Source organism: Lichenostomus cassidix, chromosome 2, assembly GCF_008360975.1.
Source record: "Lichenostomus cassidix isolate B80296 chromosome 2, HeHo_3.0, whole genome shotgun sequence".
Classification (NCBI taxonomy): domain Eukaryota; kingdom Metazoa; phylum Chordata; class Aves; order Passeriformes; family Meliphagidae; genus Lichenostomus; species Lichenostomus cassidix.
In genome coordinates this window covers 34,684,714-34,703,054 of record NC_139482.1, presented here as the reverse complement: position 1 = coordinate 34,703,054, position 18,341 = coordinate 34,684,714, and the positions used below count along the sequence as shown (strand labels likewise).

Sequence of the window (18,341 nt, the reverse complement as noted above, 5' to 3'; positions counted from 1 at the left end):
TGAACTGTATAAAGAGTTTCTGTTAGTCAGATCTTAGCTCCTGGCCAGTGCAAAATGTTGTTGCACCTTGATAGATGAGGAATTTGCCTCTGAAAAATCACAGTGTATTACTATATAGTAATAATACAGTTGGTCAAACAGCCTGGTCAGGTATGAGGTATTTTCTCCTATATATACAGCAGGTAAGTCCCTGACAGGATCTTATTGCCTGAGCCTGTCCTTAGACTGAAAGAGTTCACTGCCCTTCTGCTTTGTCTTGTTTTGATCTATTTGCACACTACCTAATGAAGGTAGCAAGTTCATTTTTTGTATCCTTCTTGCATGGTCAAATGGAAGGACTCTGAAAATCCCAATTTTGACCAAAGAGGGTCTATTATGCATTTTAATTGTGTGCTAGATGAACTACTACTGTTAAAATAATTGCTCACGAATGGAGGCTGAAGATGATCATGCTGTATAATCCTTAAAGGGGGAAAGACAGGCTAGGAAAAAAACCAAAGCTTCTCACTACTGATAATTTTGGACTAGTTTCTTTGGCTTTAGGTTTTAATATTGACACAGCCAGGCAAACAAGGCAAATAACTTTTATTTGGCAAGTCCATTCTGATGATTCTGTTTCCTTTGATATGTGTGATCAGATATTCCTCCAAAAAACTGTTGCAGATTACTTCCTGCAAAGAAGGTGTTACAACAGGAATTCTGGACCCTAAGAGATGCTTCATAAATACAGACAGCTTCAGGCTTCTCAAAAGCAAACTCTGCAGAGTTTGATCCTTGAAAAACTTGATGTGAACTCAACAGTAAAATGTAAAGTTCATTTCTTTGGTTTGCACAGACCAATGATGTAATGCTGGATTGATCTCTCATCCATGCTGTCTGGGAAAACAGTGCTTGTTTTGAAGGCAAGTAAATGTATTTGAAAGATAATTTCTTTCTTTCTTGCAGTTTCAATGACTTCTCTGCAGCCTTCCTTTGTATTTTGGACTTGTCAGAGTACATCCAAAGACGTCTAATTAAAGTAGACTATTTAAAATAGCAAAACCACCAGTTTGAGCAACAGCAGTACCCATGTTTTATTTCTGTGACTGTTTTTCAAAGCTTAACACTGAATCTTTTCAAGGCTTGGGCTTTTTTCCTCTCTCTACCAGTTGTGTCTGTTTTGGGGGCAGCTGCAGGGGAGGCAGCAAGGCAGAGGAGGAAGCCTTCTCATGTATTTTGTCCATTTACCATTGTTACACTATGTACTTAATAAAGTACTGGAGACTGTGCTTAGGTGAGGTGGTAGAACGGTTTGGTGTTGTTACTATGTACAAGTATGACAAGTGTTTCATTAGTGAAACAGTACAGTCTGTCTCCTGCTGCTTTCCACTGATTCTAGTATTTGGGTCCTGCTTGTCTCTTGGAAGCCTGCAAGCATCAACACATGTATTTTCCCAGACTTATGTAATATAAGGATGTAAACGTTCAAACATGACACTTACATGTTGTTAAAAAAATTTCCTTGTTTGTTCACAAAACATGGACTTTTAAAACAACATGTGTCCTGTCTGTACATTGAAGCCTTGTGTTATTTCAGTTGCAGCATTGGATGAAGTGCTTGTGATTGTGTAACTCTCTCTTGCTGCTGTCTCTGCAGTGCACATACATCGAGATTGAGCAGGTGCCCAAGACCCACGCTGTGGTGCTGAGCAGACCCTCCTGGCTCTGGGGGGCAGAGATGGGAGCCAACGAGCATGGGGTGTGTGTAGCCAACGAAGCTGTTGTGACCAGAGAGCCTGCTTCGGAGTCTGAAGCCTTGCTTGGCATGGATCTTGTCAGGTGAGTGCTGTGAGCAGCCTTTCATCGTCAGCCCTAGGTGATGCTGGTACCAGGTGACAGCTTTGTGGTGTTGGCATAAGGAGATTTTAAAACAACATAAGCGGGACACCTGTCTAGGTAGTACTCCAGGTACAGCTGAGCTGACACTTAAAACACTTGCAATCTGAATTTAGCTACCAAGTATGTACCAGACTGCTATGGATTCACTCAATCTATCTTGTCTACCTACCCTACAGTCTAGCAGTGGCTATTCTGACAGGGTAAGAGATATGATTACAGTGTTGGTAAGGAGCTGCTAACTGATTTGTAATATCAGATTGCCGGTGTGCCCTTCATTCTCCCACACTTTATAACAGCCTACTCTGACCTAAAAAGCTTATTCTGGGCTTATAGCCAACTGCAGGCATAAACAAACTACTATGCCTTGCTTCAGCCCATGCATTCCAATGCAAACCATTGCCCTTATTCAGATGCTGGCACACAAACTCCTGTGAGTCTGTTCATTGACGGCTCTCTGCCCAAAAGGCTGGTGCTGCACTGTAAGCCTCAGCCTGCATGCTGATCTTGTAGTGAAGAGAATATAAAGGAGCCTTGGGTGGGGATGAAAGCTGAAAATGAAAGAAGAGAGAACATGCAAACTTATTACAAAGAGAAATGAAGCAAATGGACTCAGTTTAAAGAGTGAACAGGACAACAGCTGCATAATTAAGTAAATCAGTGTTAGACCCAATGGTCCTACTGGAATTTGCCCTAGGATACTTAATGAGCAGCCTGAAGCAGTTACAGGTGAATTCTTGTTTTTCTTGAGTAGTGAAAGATGGGAGTGGTTTTGGTTAAATGGAAAAAGTTAAATATTGTGGCTGTGCTTAATATAGTTAAAAAGAGTTGTTATAAACCAGCTTAACCATAGCTTCTGGTGGGGAAAACCTCAAATATCAAGGAGCTGATAAATGCACAGTAATAACTGGTAGTCAAGAAAAATCCTGTCAAACCATTGTACTTTACTCCTGCAATGAGTTAACATATTTTATAGATAAAAGGATAGGAAAGAGATACCTTGACTTTTAAGAGGACATGAAAGCCTTAGAAGTTATTCTTATGAGCAAGCTGGGAAGTGAGAGTTAGAAGAAATTGTTGTTAGGTGTATAGCTGCCTAAAACTGTAACTGTAAGTGTTCTCTAAGGTGTCTCTGCAGAAATACCCTATCTGCTTTGAGCTACCATAAATCAAGAGGAATATACGCCAGTTGGAGTGAATGCAGTGGAAACTGGAAATGTGATCAGACACCTATAGAATCTGACCAGTGAGAAAACCATGAGGGAATTCGGGTTATATTTCTCTTTGGTATTTTCTCCAAGCCCTGTATACACTGAAGGAATCTGTGGAGAAGTTGTACCTGGGAGGACTAGTAAAATCAGTTACATCAAGGGAGACTGAGTACATGTGAGAGGTCTTTTAAGAAAGTATAGGACAACCTTTTGTGAAGAAAATGGCTGTTTCTAAGCTCCACCTTTATTTTTTCCTTCCTACTACAGTCCATTTGAAACTTTAGCAATCCATTGATTTAAATGTTGAGTTCTGCTTATTTTGGTCAAAGTTATTGCAGTCTCAGAGGACTGTTTAACATTCAAATATATGTTTAAATATATTGCACATTTGTATGTATTCAAATATTGTCCAACAGCTCTAGATTCTCCCACACAGGCAAATCAGGAGATATCAAAGTAAGGATGTGCTGACCATAAACTACAAGTAATCATCACCTGTAGATGCTGCCCTCCCTCTCTTCCTTCTTACTTGCAGAAGGAATTGTAGCTCAGTTGCAGAGAGAAGGTGCTTCAGGCAAGGAGCACCAGAGATGTGTTGTTACCATCTGCTGCTTGTTTCAACCAAAGTGATTCTTTCTCTTGCTGTGAAGATTTGGCCAGTTGAATTAAGTGTATCTATTTCATGTCACCCCATAGCACAGAGAGCCATCAAGTACAAAATCAATCTCTGTAGGCTGCAGTGAAGTAGCTGGCACAAGCTCTGCCTCTTTGATAGACTATCACAGCATGTCAGAACACTTGAATGATTCTTAAGAAATTAATAAAGTTTGTGTGATGGACTTCAGGGTCAGAAGTTGGTCCTATTCCATGCAGGCTGATTCCCATGCCAGTTAATCTAAATGGACCTAGTCACAACACACAGAAAAACTGAGAGAAAGCATGTTCTAGCATAACTTCCCAAGGAACCTTTTTTACCCCTAGGGAATTATTCAAAAGCTTGGTTTTTGAAAGCTGTACCAGTATTGCTGCATTGGTTAGTTTATCAGAATTTTCTTCACGTATTCTGCCTAGCTGCCTGCAGTTTTAGGGTTTTTTGAGGCACAGTTGCCTCTACAAAGCACCTGTTTACTTAGGGAAGCACCTTCATATGAAGAGTTTGTGTACAGTTTTGCTGAAACAGTTAGAACAGGACAGCATTATCATACAAAAGATACGTATGAAGAAACCTGTAAATTTACAGAAACCTGTAGTTTACACCTAAGGTGTAAATTACACCCTTATTTATGCGCTTTTGTCTTAATTTTAATCCCTTTATGTTTGTATTATTTATTTATTCTTTTCATCACAGGTGTAATAATTTTTTTCAGAGCCACACAGAGATGCCAATCTTGGCAGGGAGTCAAGAATGCTCTTTAAAATGGTATTAATTTGTTTACCAATTTCTTTCCCTAGAGACCTCAAAACTGAATAAAGTAGAATGTCATCAAGTGTTTTAGCTACTTAATTTATAAAGCTTGCATATGTAATTGATAGGTGAAGTTGAAAAGCTCAGGATAATGTTGTTTTGACAATATGATAGCATATTGGAGGTACATAGGCAGTGGATTGTGCTGAATCACTGCAATTTTATTAATAACTAATTCAGGCTCTCATCTGGGGGTGAAATTGCTTCAAACTTTTCTCCCAGCTCACCTTGAAGGATAATCTGAAAAGTGTTAGTGGGAGGGTTATGCTGCAGTTGCCCAGGATGCTGATGCTGAGATAACTGACAAGACTTAATTTTGTGGAAATGAGTTGTGTGCTTGTTGTCTAGGATGGGTTTGTTCTTTTTTTCTTTTTCTGTCTCTTGTGACTGACAGATAGGACCAGCCTAGCAAAGCAGAGCCTAGACCTTTATTTAATGGAAATAAATGTAACATTGGAGCCATTTATAAAATACAATACCTCAAGGATACTTTTTCAGCCTGAATCCCTGCTGTGGTTTTGACAGGGAAAGCTAGACTGTAACCATCTCAAATAGAAAATTTCAGGGAGACATTATTAAAAGTTTTTGTGGGATGTTATGTCTCTTGACAGGTTTTGATCCAATTATAACCTCATGGTTTTGGTCATTAACTGGGAAGAAGGGAGCAGATTATCACTGAATCTAGTGACTATATTTAGTTTTCAGTCCATTCACTTACCTGTGGAAGTGACAGCTCCTGGGATTGCTCTTAGGGAATAAATAAGCCATGCTTTTGGACTGGCTTTTTAATTATGTCTGTGGTATGTGCAAAGACTGACAGAGGAGCTGTATTGGTCTAAAAGAGCAATTGTGCCAGTGATTAAAAGAATGAAGGAAAAACATAAATGCATAGAGACTAAAAATGGAGTCACCAGTACAAAACAAGTTTCAGCTAACAAAAAAAGATGAGAGCAAAAGATCCTTTAAATGCAAAGTAAGAAGATGATGGGGAAGGAACTGTCACTTTAGGTTAAGCCTTAAAATTCTAGTTGGCTTCTTGGCTCTTTTTCGCCAGTAAGTGATAAATAGATGCTGCTGAGAGAGATGAAAACACTGCTTTCAATAATTCAGCCTAAAACAAGGCTAATGGTAGCCAAATATTTAACAAAGCAGACTCAGTGCAGAGATCAGGTTGAGCAGTATTGAGGTCAACAAATCTGTATTCAAGTTATCAGGACCTGGTTTGTGTACTGTAGTTTTTAGGAAACAGAGTAGTGTTTTCTTGTTGTGATTTCAAGAGAAATGGAAAGAGCTAGCATAGTACTTATATCTAAAAAAGTGATTTTCTTGGAACTATCCATCAGTCAAAATTATTTTGTCTATAGGGCGATTAGAGAAAGCCAAACACAGAGGAAAATATTAAGGTGACATAACCAACAGAGAGAAATTTTGGATTGATCCAGGTAACTCTCCCAAAGGATGGAGACATGGATATTCTGTTGTTTGAAATACTGCATTTCCTCATTATCAGTAATTGGATTTGGAACCAGTGGAATTGTTTGCAGGTCTGATTTGAACTTCTGGTTACTGCTTTTGTTGTTGATTCAATTAAGGCTGTAAATTATGTCAAGGGATTATCTAATGCCACTTATCCAAAGCAGGATACAATTGTTCCCTACAGCTTTGTAAAATTTATTACCACACCTCAGTTTTCTTTTCCATGAAATACCCTTGCTTTGCTTGAACTTCCTTTTAAAGACATGTTCTTTCAGATATCTGGTTGGTCTAACTTCTGATGAAAGCTATATCTGGTGTTCAGACAGTTTTTTGGGGAAGCCTCTGCAAGAACTCTGAAGTCTGACTGTGCACAAATGCTTCTCTTTTCAGCATGGAGTATGCATATAAGGATAACATCTACTTTCCATGGCCAATCAGGGCATTGGGAAAGAGATGTTGGTTGTAATATTGAATACCCCTTCCCTTTTTGGTTATCTGGCAATATTAATTTACAATTTCCTGCTCTTGCACAGAAAAGTAAACTTGTCACAGCTGTTACTTTAAACAAATGTTTGCAAATTGTCCTTCAAATGTATTCTGCCTGAGGAGGAGATAAATAGAACATTGCATGTTTACAGTGCAGTTGAGATCATTGGTTGGTAATTGGACTCCTTTTTAAAAAACTAAAAACCAGCTATGATAGGCTTCAGAATAAAGAACCAGTGTAAAAAATCAAGACTAGAAACAAATAATTCAATATCTCATCCTTTAATTCTAGTAACTCATTAAAGCAAGAATTCTTATACTAGGCATACCAGACACTTTAATATTTTAAACCCAGATGAGTGCTGATATTTAAAATTAATAACTTGGGGAGATCTTGCTTTTTCATTCCTCTCTGAATATCTGTTTTGCCCTTTTCTTATAGACTTGGACTAGAAAGAGGTGCAACAGCTAAAGAAGCATTGGATGTAATAGTTGCTCTGTTGGAAGAGCATGGGCAAGGTGGAAATTATTATGAAGATGGGAGTTCATGCCATACTTTCCAAAGTGCATTTTTGATTGTGGACAGAAATGAAGCCTGGATACTGGAGACTTCTGGAAAGTATTGGGCAGCTGAAAAAATCACAGGTGAGTTTATAACTCACAGCAAACCTCTCTTATTATAAATAGCTGTGACGAGTTGTCTTGGAAGAATTGGTCTTAAAGTCAGTAAGTTTATATAAGTGATTAATGAATGCAATTTTAGTCTTCTATTTTTGTACTACTCTGATTTTTTAATGTGTTGATTTGCATTGGCTGATGTAACTTAGCATTTTCTGTGAAGATGGAGATTGTTGTCTTTATGCATAAGCTATGTAGTATTTGTGCTTAAATTTTTATATTTGATAGGTGTATTTTCTCAGATTTATTTCCTATTTGGAACATGTCAAGTGTTTTTTTGGTGAAGTTAATGCCCAAATTATTACTTACAAATTTAAAATACTGTGAGGAAATGATAAGCATTGATAGTTTTGACAAAAGGGCTTATTTTCAGGTGATAAAGTGAATGGGTTTCTGCTGATGGTTTCTTTACTGAAAGAGATATACGCCCTTTATATCCTCGTTTTTTAAATGACTGTTCAAAACAATACTTTTCTGCTCTTTAAACTTGTAAATGGTTTCTTTTTCTGTATGTGTGAAGCCAGAGTTGCCAAACTAACTTCTGGAATTCACTGGCTTAGTGGTTGAATTTATTTAAAACTTTTCCAGCATATATTGGCTACCTTAATATAACATGATTGTTTAAGCCCTGTATTTAATTTATTCTCATCTTGGTTTTGAAGGGATTTTTATTTTCATAAGAGTAGAGCTTTTTGAACTGTACTCACATTTGGGTGAATTGAAAATTCAGAGTATTTAGGAGGAGTTTTATCATCCATGACTTGAGCTGTGACAGATCCATTAAATTGTCACCTCATTTTCCCCTCCGTGAAAGGTAGGAGTTTGCAGATATGGGAAGGAGCAAAGAAATAACACCAGGCTGTGCAATGTTGTGTGGTGGCCTGTTGTCAACTCATGCTCTCCAACAGGAATCAGTTACCTTAACAGAGCTGGTGTTTTCCTGAGCAAAGCTTGCATTTTAAGGCTATGTACAAGTCATCTGGCATGAACAGATACCAAACACAGAGGAGGGAAGACTGATAATGCTGTCCTGATAAAACCCCAGTTCTGGAAAGCAGCTGACTCCTGAGGTTCCTGGGATTATGCAGTGACAGCCTGCCTTCTTCTCTTGACCTGCCTGAGTGATATTTGAAGAGCAGTGGGTTTTGTTTAGCAGTTTTAGCTGCATCAGCAATACAAAACCTTCACGTCCTTCTTCCCAGCAAATAAACTGTTGCCTTCATCTGCTGCTTGCAGCTTTTTGAAGTAGTTCTGCAGCTCTGTTCTGGTTTTTACCAGCACATTTCTCTTCAGGAGGTCCCTGTGAGCTGCAGATAAGTAGTTTCCATCTCCTGCAGCCTGCCAGGAGGAAAGGCTGCAGGCTGTGTAAGAACTCTGTATTTCATACTTTTTTCAGGGGGCTCTTTTTTGCAACCATAAGTGTGCTTCTTAAGCTTTCAAATGAATGCACAAATGCTGCTAAAACAGGGAAAATGTGTCATTCCCCAGTGTGAAGGAATATTTTTTCCTGACTGTCCTGAGAGTTGTTCTAATATTACTGCTACAGGACTATAAAGTTTATAGTGTTTATCAAGCAATTCTCTGACAGTAATTTAAGGTTAAACACTTCAAAATCCTTACTATTACTATTCTTTAGTCTGAGTGGAAAAATGTATTTGATTGATGAATTTTATTTTTTGTGGTGGATCAAACCCATGAAATAGTATTTTGCATGAGTTATTAAATGTAATATTTAAAGAGCTCTTAAAGGATGGCTTGCCTAGCTGGACATGAACACAAATATTCTCATCACTCAAGTCATGAAAATTCCCTGAAAAGTATGCTGTTTGAAAGTGTGAATCAGAACAAGCTGTCACTGACCCCAGTGTAAGTCAGAACGGAATGACAGGGACTTTTTTGCAAAATGATGCACAGAATATCTTAGGTTGTTGCCCATTATTTAAGTTGCATGCATGAGGCATTATAAAAGGAAGCTTACTTCTTGGAAGGCAGTTTTAAAAACTTCCACAACTACTGGTTTTGCTTCTGTCTAAGAAATGGTTTGTGCCAAATTCCAGAATCTGTGTTTATTTGAGTTTATAGTTTTACTTTATCAGCTCTTTCTCTGGCTTCCAATACATTTGCTTTATTCTCTCTGAGGAATATCTGCAGCAATCACTGCCATGCTGTGGATATATGGTTGTAAGCACTGCAGTATTTTTGAGGAAAGGAACTTAAAAAACCCATTAGTATTCTTTGAAGGCTACTTCACACATTCTTTTTACTTCATGCCATTTTAAAATTTAAGATAAAAAATTTTAATTTAAACCTATCTTTCAGCTTACAGTGAAACTCTTTCTCGACTGGGAAGCTTAAAGTAATTATTAAGCTTTTGAAAACATTTTCCAAATTCTTAGTTTTGAAGGGCAAAGCAGGTTCATTAAATGCAGCTCTGCTAAAATATATTTTGAAATCAAGTCAGACCTCAAGGCTTCTTGTGGCTGTGGAGTACACCATTGGAAAAAAGATTAGGCAGGTGCCTATGGCATTTGGATACCACTATTGCTTTGTGGTCAGAAAGTGTGAGGTGTGGATTGTGAAACTGGCATTCTGACTAAATCCCACTATTAATCACAAGTGTCAGTGTCTCAGTAGGGCACGGAGAACTGAGCTCTGCAGCCTGCAGTGACTGGTAATTCTGTGTGTGTTTAATTATGTAGTTACACAGTCATGCCAAGTGTACATCCTAACCAATGGTTTAATTTGTTGCCTAATTGAAATGACATTTTCCTTTCAGCTTCTCCCAGTAAAATGGCATTAATGCTCTCTTCCAATGTGTGGCTCTTTCTAGAGGGAGTGAAATGCATTTGCAATCAGCTTTCATTAACTACAAAAATTGATGCTGAGCATCCTGAACTAAGGAATTATGTGAAAAGTCAAGGCTGGTGGAATGGAGACTCGGACTTCAATTTTTCTGAAGTGTTCTCTCTTGCTGATGACCATATAGTCTGTTGTTCTGGCAGGGAGAGCCTAGAAAAGCAAGGTGGTAAGTGTTGAACTGTCTTTCTGCGTACACAGTGGGTTTTTTAGTCACTGCTGCCCCCTTTTCAGGCATTTTGTCCAGAACTACATGTGACTGAGAACACTTCTAAATATAAACTGTGTAGGAACGAAGATCAGAACAAAAGACTGTCCCTAAACTTGGCACAATTAAGGATGAAGCCCTTAATGTCATCGTCAAGGTTTCAAAACAGGATTGCAATTATAAAGTAACTTCTTTCAATATTCTGATGTGCATGATGTGCCACTGCATTTGTGCTTTCCTGTAATGTTAGTGGCTCTACCTAACACTAAAATTATACTGTTAAAAAAAATGGCCTCATATGTGAAAGACAGAGCTCAGTGGAATCTGCATTTTGGGGAAAACGCAGATTTAACCTTTTGGTGAAAGTTTAATGATCATAGTTTAAGGAAGAGCATTTGCAAGCTGAAGTCCCTTTTTCATTGTTGAGTGGAACAAAGCTACTAGAACAGACAATATGCCTATTCCCTGCAATCAAAGGAAGGGTTTCTTTCCAGACCCAGATTTATTACTGACTTCAGTTCACTGCAGCTGGCCAAAATACCTCTGAAATTACCAGCCTGCAGCAGTGAATGGCTGGCATGTATCTATTCTTTCATGTGTGAAAAATAGCACAGATTATCATTTCCTAAAAAGCCCTTCACTGCAGATATGAATTTACTAAACTGTTGGTATTTTCACATGTTGGCAAATGTCTAGAAGAGTGCAGTGGTGAGATGTTTGTTGCAATGCAGGGTTCTTGCTAAGGCTGTAGAATTGCAGGGAGTGTGGTTTGTGTCAGAGGCAGATACAGTAACTCTGGAGGGCTATAAGTAAAACATCTTAATAAACCTGGATTATAGCACTAAAAACCCATACAGACAGATGGCCGTGGCTGAAAATCTTGCAGGCTGTGGAGTCATTCCCTGTTTTCTGGTGTATTGAGGCACCTTGCATGGAGGTGGGAGTCACTGCAGAGTCTCTGAGAAGGTACAGGGGAAGAAACCTGACCTGCCAAAGGAGCAATGTGAGAAAACATGGAGGGGCCTGGGGGGAAAGTTGTGATGGACACAGGCAGGAAACACAGTGAGAACAGGGGATTCTTGTAGATAATGGTTTGGAGAAAAATCTCGGTGTCTAGGTCTGCTGCTATAACATTCTGTGACTGTGAGATGATGTTTCAAGATTTTGACTGAGAGATAATGGAAATTGAGAAATGGAAGATCAGGGTGCTCTCATTGTGCCCTGCTTGGGTAGAGGAAAATGGATGTTTTATGTAAGTAGTCTGTTCGTAGTGACTGCTAAAGCAGTATTACAGCCTTCTTCCTGAAAAAGTACCTTTTTAATAGCATTTCTCCCTACCTGGCAATTGTCATGCCTAATTAATGCTTCCTACCATTCTCATTTACTGGCTAGGCACATTCTTTCTGAATGTTGATTGTTTAAGTAGAAACTATTAAGTGGGATTTGTGACAGGCCATTGTCAAGCGTCAGTGACCATTTTAAGGCAAAGCTCATTCAGGCTAAAATCCTTACCTGGCTTCCAAGCCATTGAACACTCAGGAATCTTTTCCCCCCCTCCATATAGGTGACGTTTCTGCACAAGCTATGATTGATGTCCTGCGTGACAAGGATAGTGGTGTCTGTGTGGACTCTGAATCTTTCCTTACCACAGCTAGCATAGTGTCTGTTCTGCCTCAGGACCCTAGTTTTCCCTGTATTCATTACTTCACTGGCACGCCAGACCCTTCAAGGTAAGCCACAGCTCTGGGGTCCCTGGGGTGCAGAGCAGGTGATGGGTTGGAAGGTAACAAACAAACCCTGCTACCCAAGCTGGAACACACTTCAAGAAGCATGTTCTAACCAGAAATGCAGTCAGTGCTCTGAGGTGTGCAATCTGACAGTCCTTTGTTACAGAACTGCATCTTGCTGCAATTCCAAGTGGACACTACTGGGCTGAAAGACCGGATTTGGAGCTTTGCCTAAATTCAGAGCTTCTAGGGGGAATGCAGCTTAGGGAGGACCCAGGATCTTCAGTGTAGTTGCTTTCCAGTTGGAAAGTTGTTGAAATTATGAGGTTGGGGACTTCCCAAGTCACTTCCCTTGAACAGGTAGGTGCAAAACTGAAACAAATGAAGTGTCTTAACTATCAAAGAGGAGTTGTGTACTGTGGGTAACTTCATGTGCGATCAAAACGTTAACACAGAAAGACATCTGCAAGTTGCTGGTATCCCAAACATGTTTTTTATTGGAAGGACAATTTCCAGTTGGCTTCATGGTGTCCTCTCTAGCTGAAAGCAGCTGAGGAGATTAGGGAACTCATGGACCAGATCATCAAAGAACTAATGAATTATCTTGTGTTTTAAACAGAATCCACCTGGGATTCACAGAAATTAAACTAAACCACTTGCAGTTATTCAGGAGATCTGCCACTTGCATTGAGGTAAAGAGGTTATGGGGAGAAGGAAATGGTGCCCTTGAACAGTTATTCCTATAAGAGGACTGATTGTAATCATTAGGTTTTACTAAGGGCTGTGGAAGTCATCCATGCTAAAGGGACTTTCAACCCACCTTGCATTATGCAACTCAAACTTTCAGGGTTAAGTGTCAAGTTTAAACTTGCTTATCCAAACTTATCTTTGACTTGATGTAAATCCTTTGTGACAAAAAGGAGCAAGGCTTCAAATTATTTTATTGGGATTTCTATCCTTTTGAAGGTGGAAAACCTAGCTTAAAAGAGTTTGTTTAGAGACCTCTCTTGCTTTATTCTACACTGTAATGCATTAAAAAGGCATTATTTTAAATGCAGCTAGTGAGTCATGTAAATTCTTAGTCAGCAAGGCTTCGTGACAGTGATGGAAAGGGTAGCAGCACTGAACCTGCTGACAGTACTCAGGCAGTGATTATTAATTGTGTGTTGCAGAAGCCTTGCACTTTTGGCAGGTTCGTCACCGCAGAATGCAGGGTGCTTTATTGTTCTGTATCTAAAGAGAAGGAAGTCAGTTGTTCCATGCACTTGCCAAAACCTGCTTTCAGCTTCTCAGGAATGAAGATGCTGTACTGATGGGGTTTTGTTGTCTGTCTATCTCTCTGGAATTTAGATCCAAACTCAGTGTTGAAATTGTTTGAGAAGTGTCCCATTATTGGTAGCCATGTCTTCTCCCTGCTCGTGAAGCAAAATTCCAAAGTGCTGCTGTTTATATGCCAAATCCTCTGATATTGTGCAAGATATGTCATCTTCCCTGCTCCACACGAGTGTTTGTTTCTGATTTTAATAAAAATTAAATCTGGAAGGAGGAGGAGAGATGCCAGTGTGATTAGAGGAGAAAAACTGATGTCAGGCTGAATGTTGAGATTTGTTACAAAAAGCCTGGAGAAGAAAATCAGTGCTGCTCTTCTAAAGAAGTGGCAGAACTGGCATGCGGACACCAGAGAATCTTATAGGTAAAAAGGGGTAATAAGGTTTTACAATAATTGCCAAACCCAGTTCTTTTAAAGCACATAGATTTACTTTGCTTGTGACCAATACCAAGTCTCTAACCTCATCCATGCCTAGTGTAGCTGAATTACCTATGCTGCTCTGTATGTGTTGTTTTAAAATAGCCTGGGGAACATTTCGATAACACATATGACATCTCTCTTATTACTGAAAGCAGTAATTCTTATTTCTTTCAGGTCCATATTTAAACCCTTTATTTTTGTCGATGATGTAAAACTAGTACCAAAAGTACAGTCTCCTTCTTTTGGCAATGATGATCCTGCTAAAAAGATACCTCGATTCCAGGAGAAACCTGACCGTAGGCATGAATTGTACAAAGCACATGAATGGGTCCAATCTCTCCTGGAGAATGATCAGGTAAGAGCTGTGGGACCTGGAATTAAAGAACTGAAGTAAATGTAGATTCCTAACTCCATAATTTAGTTTGAAGTCGCTCACTGAAAAACATTTTCTGTAAATTCTTGGAATCCTTGCCAGTTTAGCTTGAATAATGATGCCCTCTGAAGGACAAACTATTCTGCATAATTTTTGTTATCCTGAGAGTGTTGCTCTGTTCCATTACTTTAACAAAATGAAAAGTCAAACTGGTAAACTGATTAGCTTGGTCAATCCCCACTGTGCATACAGTCTTTTTAATCATTAGAACACTGGATGCTATTGCAACATAGTATCAGAATTATGTGATAGGATGACAGCAGGAGTGTTGTTATTTAAATTGTATGCTGGATTAAGAGCTACATAGCTTGGAAAGGTATTTTTCTTGAAGACATAACTTGCACATGACAGTTTTGCAAGTCTTGCATTTTGCAGTTCAATGCATTTCTGTTAATTTTTAAGGTTTAACTGAAAATGGCATGTGAGAAGAAACAACACTTTCCAGTGCCATGCAATACCTACCTGAGGGCTGAAAACCTTCCATTGTAAAAACTTAAAGTGTTGAAGTTCTCTTATGCAAATAATTTTGGAATAAATCAAGTCAGGAAGGGGATTATTCTGTATAGCTTTTCCAAATGGTTGAGATACAGCTTTTGGTGTCATTGGGCAGGTAGTTCAATAACTTCTTTGACATTTGCAATTACAACTACAGCAGTAAACTGGATAAGGAAGTAAAACAGGGAGAGATCATCAGGGCACACCAGTCAGGCTTTTATTGGTATTGCAGGCAATTTGTGGAAGACTTTCACATAGTTGTGTTGAACTTCCACAGAGAACCTGCTTTTCTACAGTTTTCCTCTGTGTGTATTTGCATGGGTCAGAGTCTTGCTAAGATCATAACAACATTCAGACTTATCCATTATTGATTAAGGAAGCTATCATAACCTTTGCTAGTACAAACGTTATTTAAATGCAGTTTCGGCTAGATTTTTAATTTCTTGGAATGGTGTAATTTAAAATCTGCAGCCTCCGTGGTAACATTGATTCAATGTGCGGCTGGCTCTCGTGTCATCGTGCAAGATGTTGATTTAGGGAAGACCTAGAAGAGGCATCTTAGCATCTTGTGAACTCTTGCCTGTTGAAGTCCCCACAATGTGACACTAATAGTTCTGGCATAAAAAGGAATTGCAGTTTCTAGTTAGGCTTCATGCTATAAAAGCTGCTTACCCAAGAACCTAAACCTTAGATGAGGTGCTCTACTCTTTCTGTACAAAATGCTGAGAAAAATCCTGAAAAACTCAGAACCACCACTCATTCTAAATTACTTTTTTTTGTCTGAAACTCAGTTCTGAAAGCTGCAAGCAAAACAAACAGCACTTCTCCATTATTAAAAAAAAAAAAAAGTAGAGTTATTATCCAAAATAACATTTGAATAAAATGGAATTATGCCTTTTCCAGAGGGAAATTTTCTTGAACCAGAAATTTTCTAGAAACATGAAGAGCAGTAATTCAGAATGGCACAAAAATCCTCTCTGGGATATCTGGAATCTTAATACTGTAATATGATGCATCATTTCAGACCTATTCATCATCTTGCAGGTGTTGATCTGAGGGATGCACATGCAAATACCATGATCTGTACAATTCTTAGGGCTTCTGGTCTTCTCATATAGTTCTGTTTGTGGGATTACAAACTTAAGAACTTGCTTTATCTGTCAATCATGTGTATGAGCTTTATATCATTTTCCTCTATCCATCTTTCACCCTCTTCCTTCTTTGCGTTAAAGTTAACAACTCCTTTTTGGTTATTTTTCTTAATGCACAAAGTGCCCAGGACTGTTCCTTTCAGCCTTTGGCGATCCAAAATAACTAGTAACAGAAAGTTTGTATCTAAAAAGGCTTTTTCACATTTAAATATTTGAAAATATCTCTGTAACAGAAGAGAAACAGTAAAATGCTTTAATGAGCCTGTTTGCTGGTTAACAGAGTTTGGTTGTTTCATGCCTTTAGGATAAAGGCCAGAAACTGATGAGGATTATGTTAGACCTTGAAAAACAAGGTTTAGAAGCAATGGAAGATATCCTTTCTCGTACAGAGATTCTGGATCCAGCTGAAGTGGTGGATCTTTTCTATGACTGCGTTGACACAGAACTAAAGTTCTTCAAATAAAGTAAGCAAACACTTAATTCTTTAGGTACTCCTCTACCAGTGAACGTAGAATGTTGGATCCAATTCTGAACCTCCTCCTTCTCTTTTGCACTAAGCTGAGGATGTTAAGAATTGGGTTCCAACCCACCTTTTTACCTGCTCAGATTGTCTCCAAAGCCCCTTTTCCCTCTGTTGCATTGCAGGCAATTTTTTTTTTCTATTTCACTATTGCTTGGAATGGATTTTCAATGAATTTTATCTCATTTCAGCTATGGTGGCTATTGTTAGCCTTTTCACTGGAAGACTGCAATGCTCTTCAAGCCTTGAAAGAAATTCTTCACACTCGTGATTTTGCAGGAAAAAACATTTCTAGAGGAAAAAATGTTACTTGCTAGCTGTATCCGGTTAACAAATTGCTTTCCTTTGTCCAATCTTGTGGTGTTCCTGTTTGTGTATGTATATAGTGAAAGGAGAACGTCACTGACTGGTCCAATTACTGTGTGCATGCTGGCTAATTTAGTACAGAATGTTAAAACATGTATGTTGGGCTACCAATTAAAGTAAAGATTAACTTCATCAGGTTAATTGCCATATCATCATTGAAAGCAATCTGATTTTCCCTCTGTTGTTCAGGACTAGGCTTGCAGCAAAGCTGACTTGCATTTTTCTCTTCTTGCTAATTCATACAGAGTTGAAATGGTAGACTTGAAATTGCAGTTTGAGACGGGCAGGAAGGTAAGTCCTGGTTCTTGACCTTGTTGTGCTGGCCTCCTATGGCTGTAGCTCATTACAGCAACTCAGCTCCTGACATTATGCCTGTACAAATTACCAGAATTAAGTTCCCCGGTTTAAGTTCTGCCTTTGCCCTCAGCCAGTTTAAGGCAGTTTGTGTTTGTAGTGCACCTGGCTGCTGCTCCAGAACTGAGTATTGAGGTGCAGAGCCAGCCTGGATGCCAAAGACATCTACACATATTGGTTCTCAAGCTGCTGTTAGTAAGGTGCCAGATCTATATGCAAGCTACAAATTTGGAATTTTTTTAAGGACTAGATGCTGGACATTGATAAATACCTAGCTATTCTCCATCTTTCTGCCTTTGTACTGCAGAACAGTTCCTAGTAATCTCTGTTGTGAGATACATGGCTGATGAATCCATTCACTATCAGTGAGTGGGTGTAACAATGGTGGGTGTAGCAATCCAACTGGTTAGGCTTCGAAATGGCTGTCCTATGCTTCCTTGTATTAAGTGCAGTGCTGCAGCATGCTTCCCTTCCTCCACAGTCCTACAGGCAGACCTGCTTTTCATTGTGTTTTCTTCTTGTGGAAGTGAGATAGGGCAAACATTGAGAATTAAACCAGTAAACACTGCTTCCTGTGTCCAGTGAAGATGGTTGGTGGGTTTTTTTAATACAGGAGGTTGAAAGATGTCCAAGTCCTTAATAAGTGGAAGTTAACATATGGAGTTAAAATCCTTCACTGTTTGGGAAAGTGGATGGTGAAGAACCACAGGCTTCTGTATTGAGGAAGTAAAAGCTCCTTAGAAAGCAGTAACACCTCAAGTTGAAACTGTAAGAGTTGTGCATCAGGGAAATAGTCATTGCCATATTGGCACACTGCATTCTCAGGATTTTTTGAAATGAAATTGTTCCATTCAGATTCATTACTTTGGTATTGCCTTATATGACAAGTGGCAATTGGATAAGAAAATATGGGGCCTTTTCACTTACAGAAAACAAGCAAGAAGATATTTTCTCTTATGGCCTACCTAATAATCTCCCATTCACAATACAGTCCTCCCATGCTCTCTATCACAGGACCAACTCCTGTGTCTAAGTATTTTAACATGTAGACAATGGGAGAAGAAAATATGCTAGTAAACCTTGAAATTTAGCTGCTCTGTATGGTAGACAGAGCAGGGGCTGACGGCAAGAAGCACACTTGATTTCAGAGGATATTTTGTGGGATGAAGCCTGCCAAAAGAGAAGTGTGCTTTTTGCAGCTGCCCATAGCTGAAGTAAATAGATTTCCCATGAAATCACATCTCCTGATAGGAGTAGCTGAACAACCAGAGAACAGGGATAAAATGATTG

At 39.0% G+C, this 18,341-nt stretch overlaps 1 protein-coding gene across 1 annotated transcript in view; it reads left to right on the top strand.

Annotated features, from left to right (window-relative positions):
• Nucleotides 1-16,829, top strand: part of SCRN1 (secernin 1) — a 36,359-nt gene extending 19,530 nt beyond the window's left edge. The window contains exons 3-9 of the mRNA XM_085051020.1: nucleotides 1,637-1,818; nucleotides 6,956-7,158; nucleotides 10,022-10,216; nucleotides 11,820-11,985; nucleotides 13,907-14,087; nucleotides 16,116-16,275; nucleotides 16,523-16,829. Of these exons, the coding sequence (XP_084907146.1) occupies nucleotides 1,637-1,818; nucleotides 6,956-7,158; nucleotides 10,022-10,216; nucleotides 11,820-11,985; nucleotides 13,907-14,087; nucleotides 16,116-16,274 (1,086 nt within the window). The 3' untranslated portion in view covers nucleotide 16,275; nucleotides 16,523-16,829. The remainder of the gene's footprint in view (nucleotides 1-1,636; nucleotides 1,819-6,955; nucleotides 7,159-10,021; nucleotides 10,217-11,819; nucleotides 11,986-13,906; nucleotides 14,088-16,115; nucleotides 16,276-16,522) is intronic.
• The last annotated feature ends 1,512 nt before the right edge of the window (nucleotides 16,830-18,341 follow it).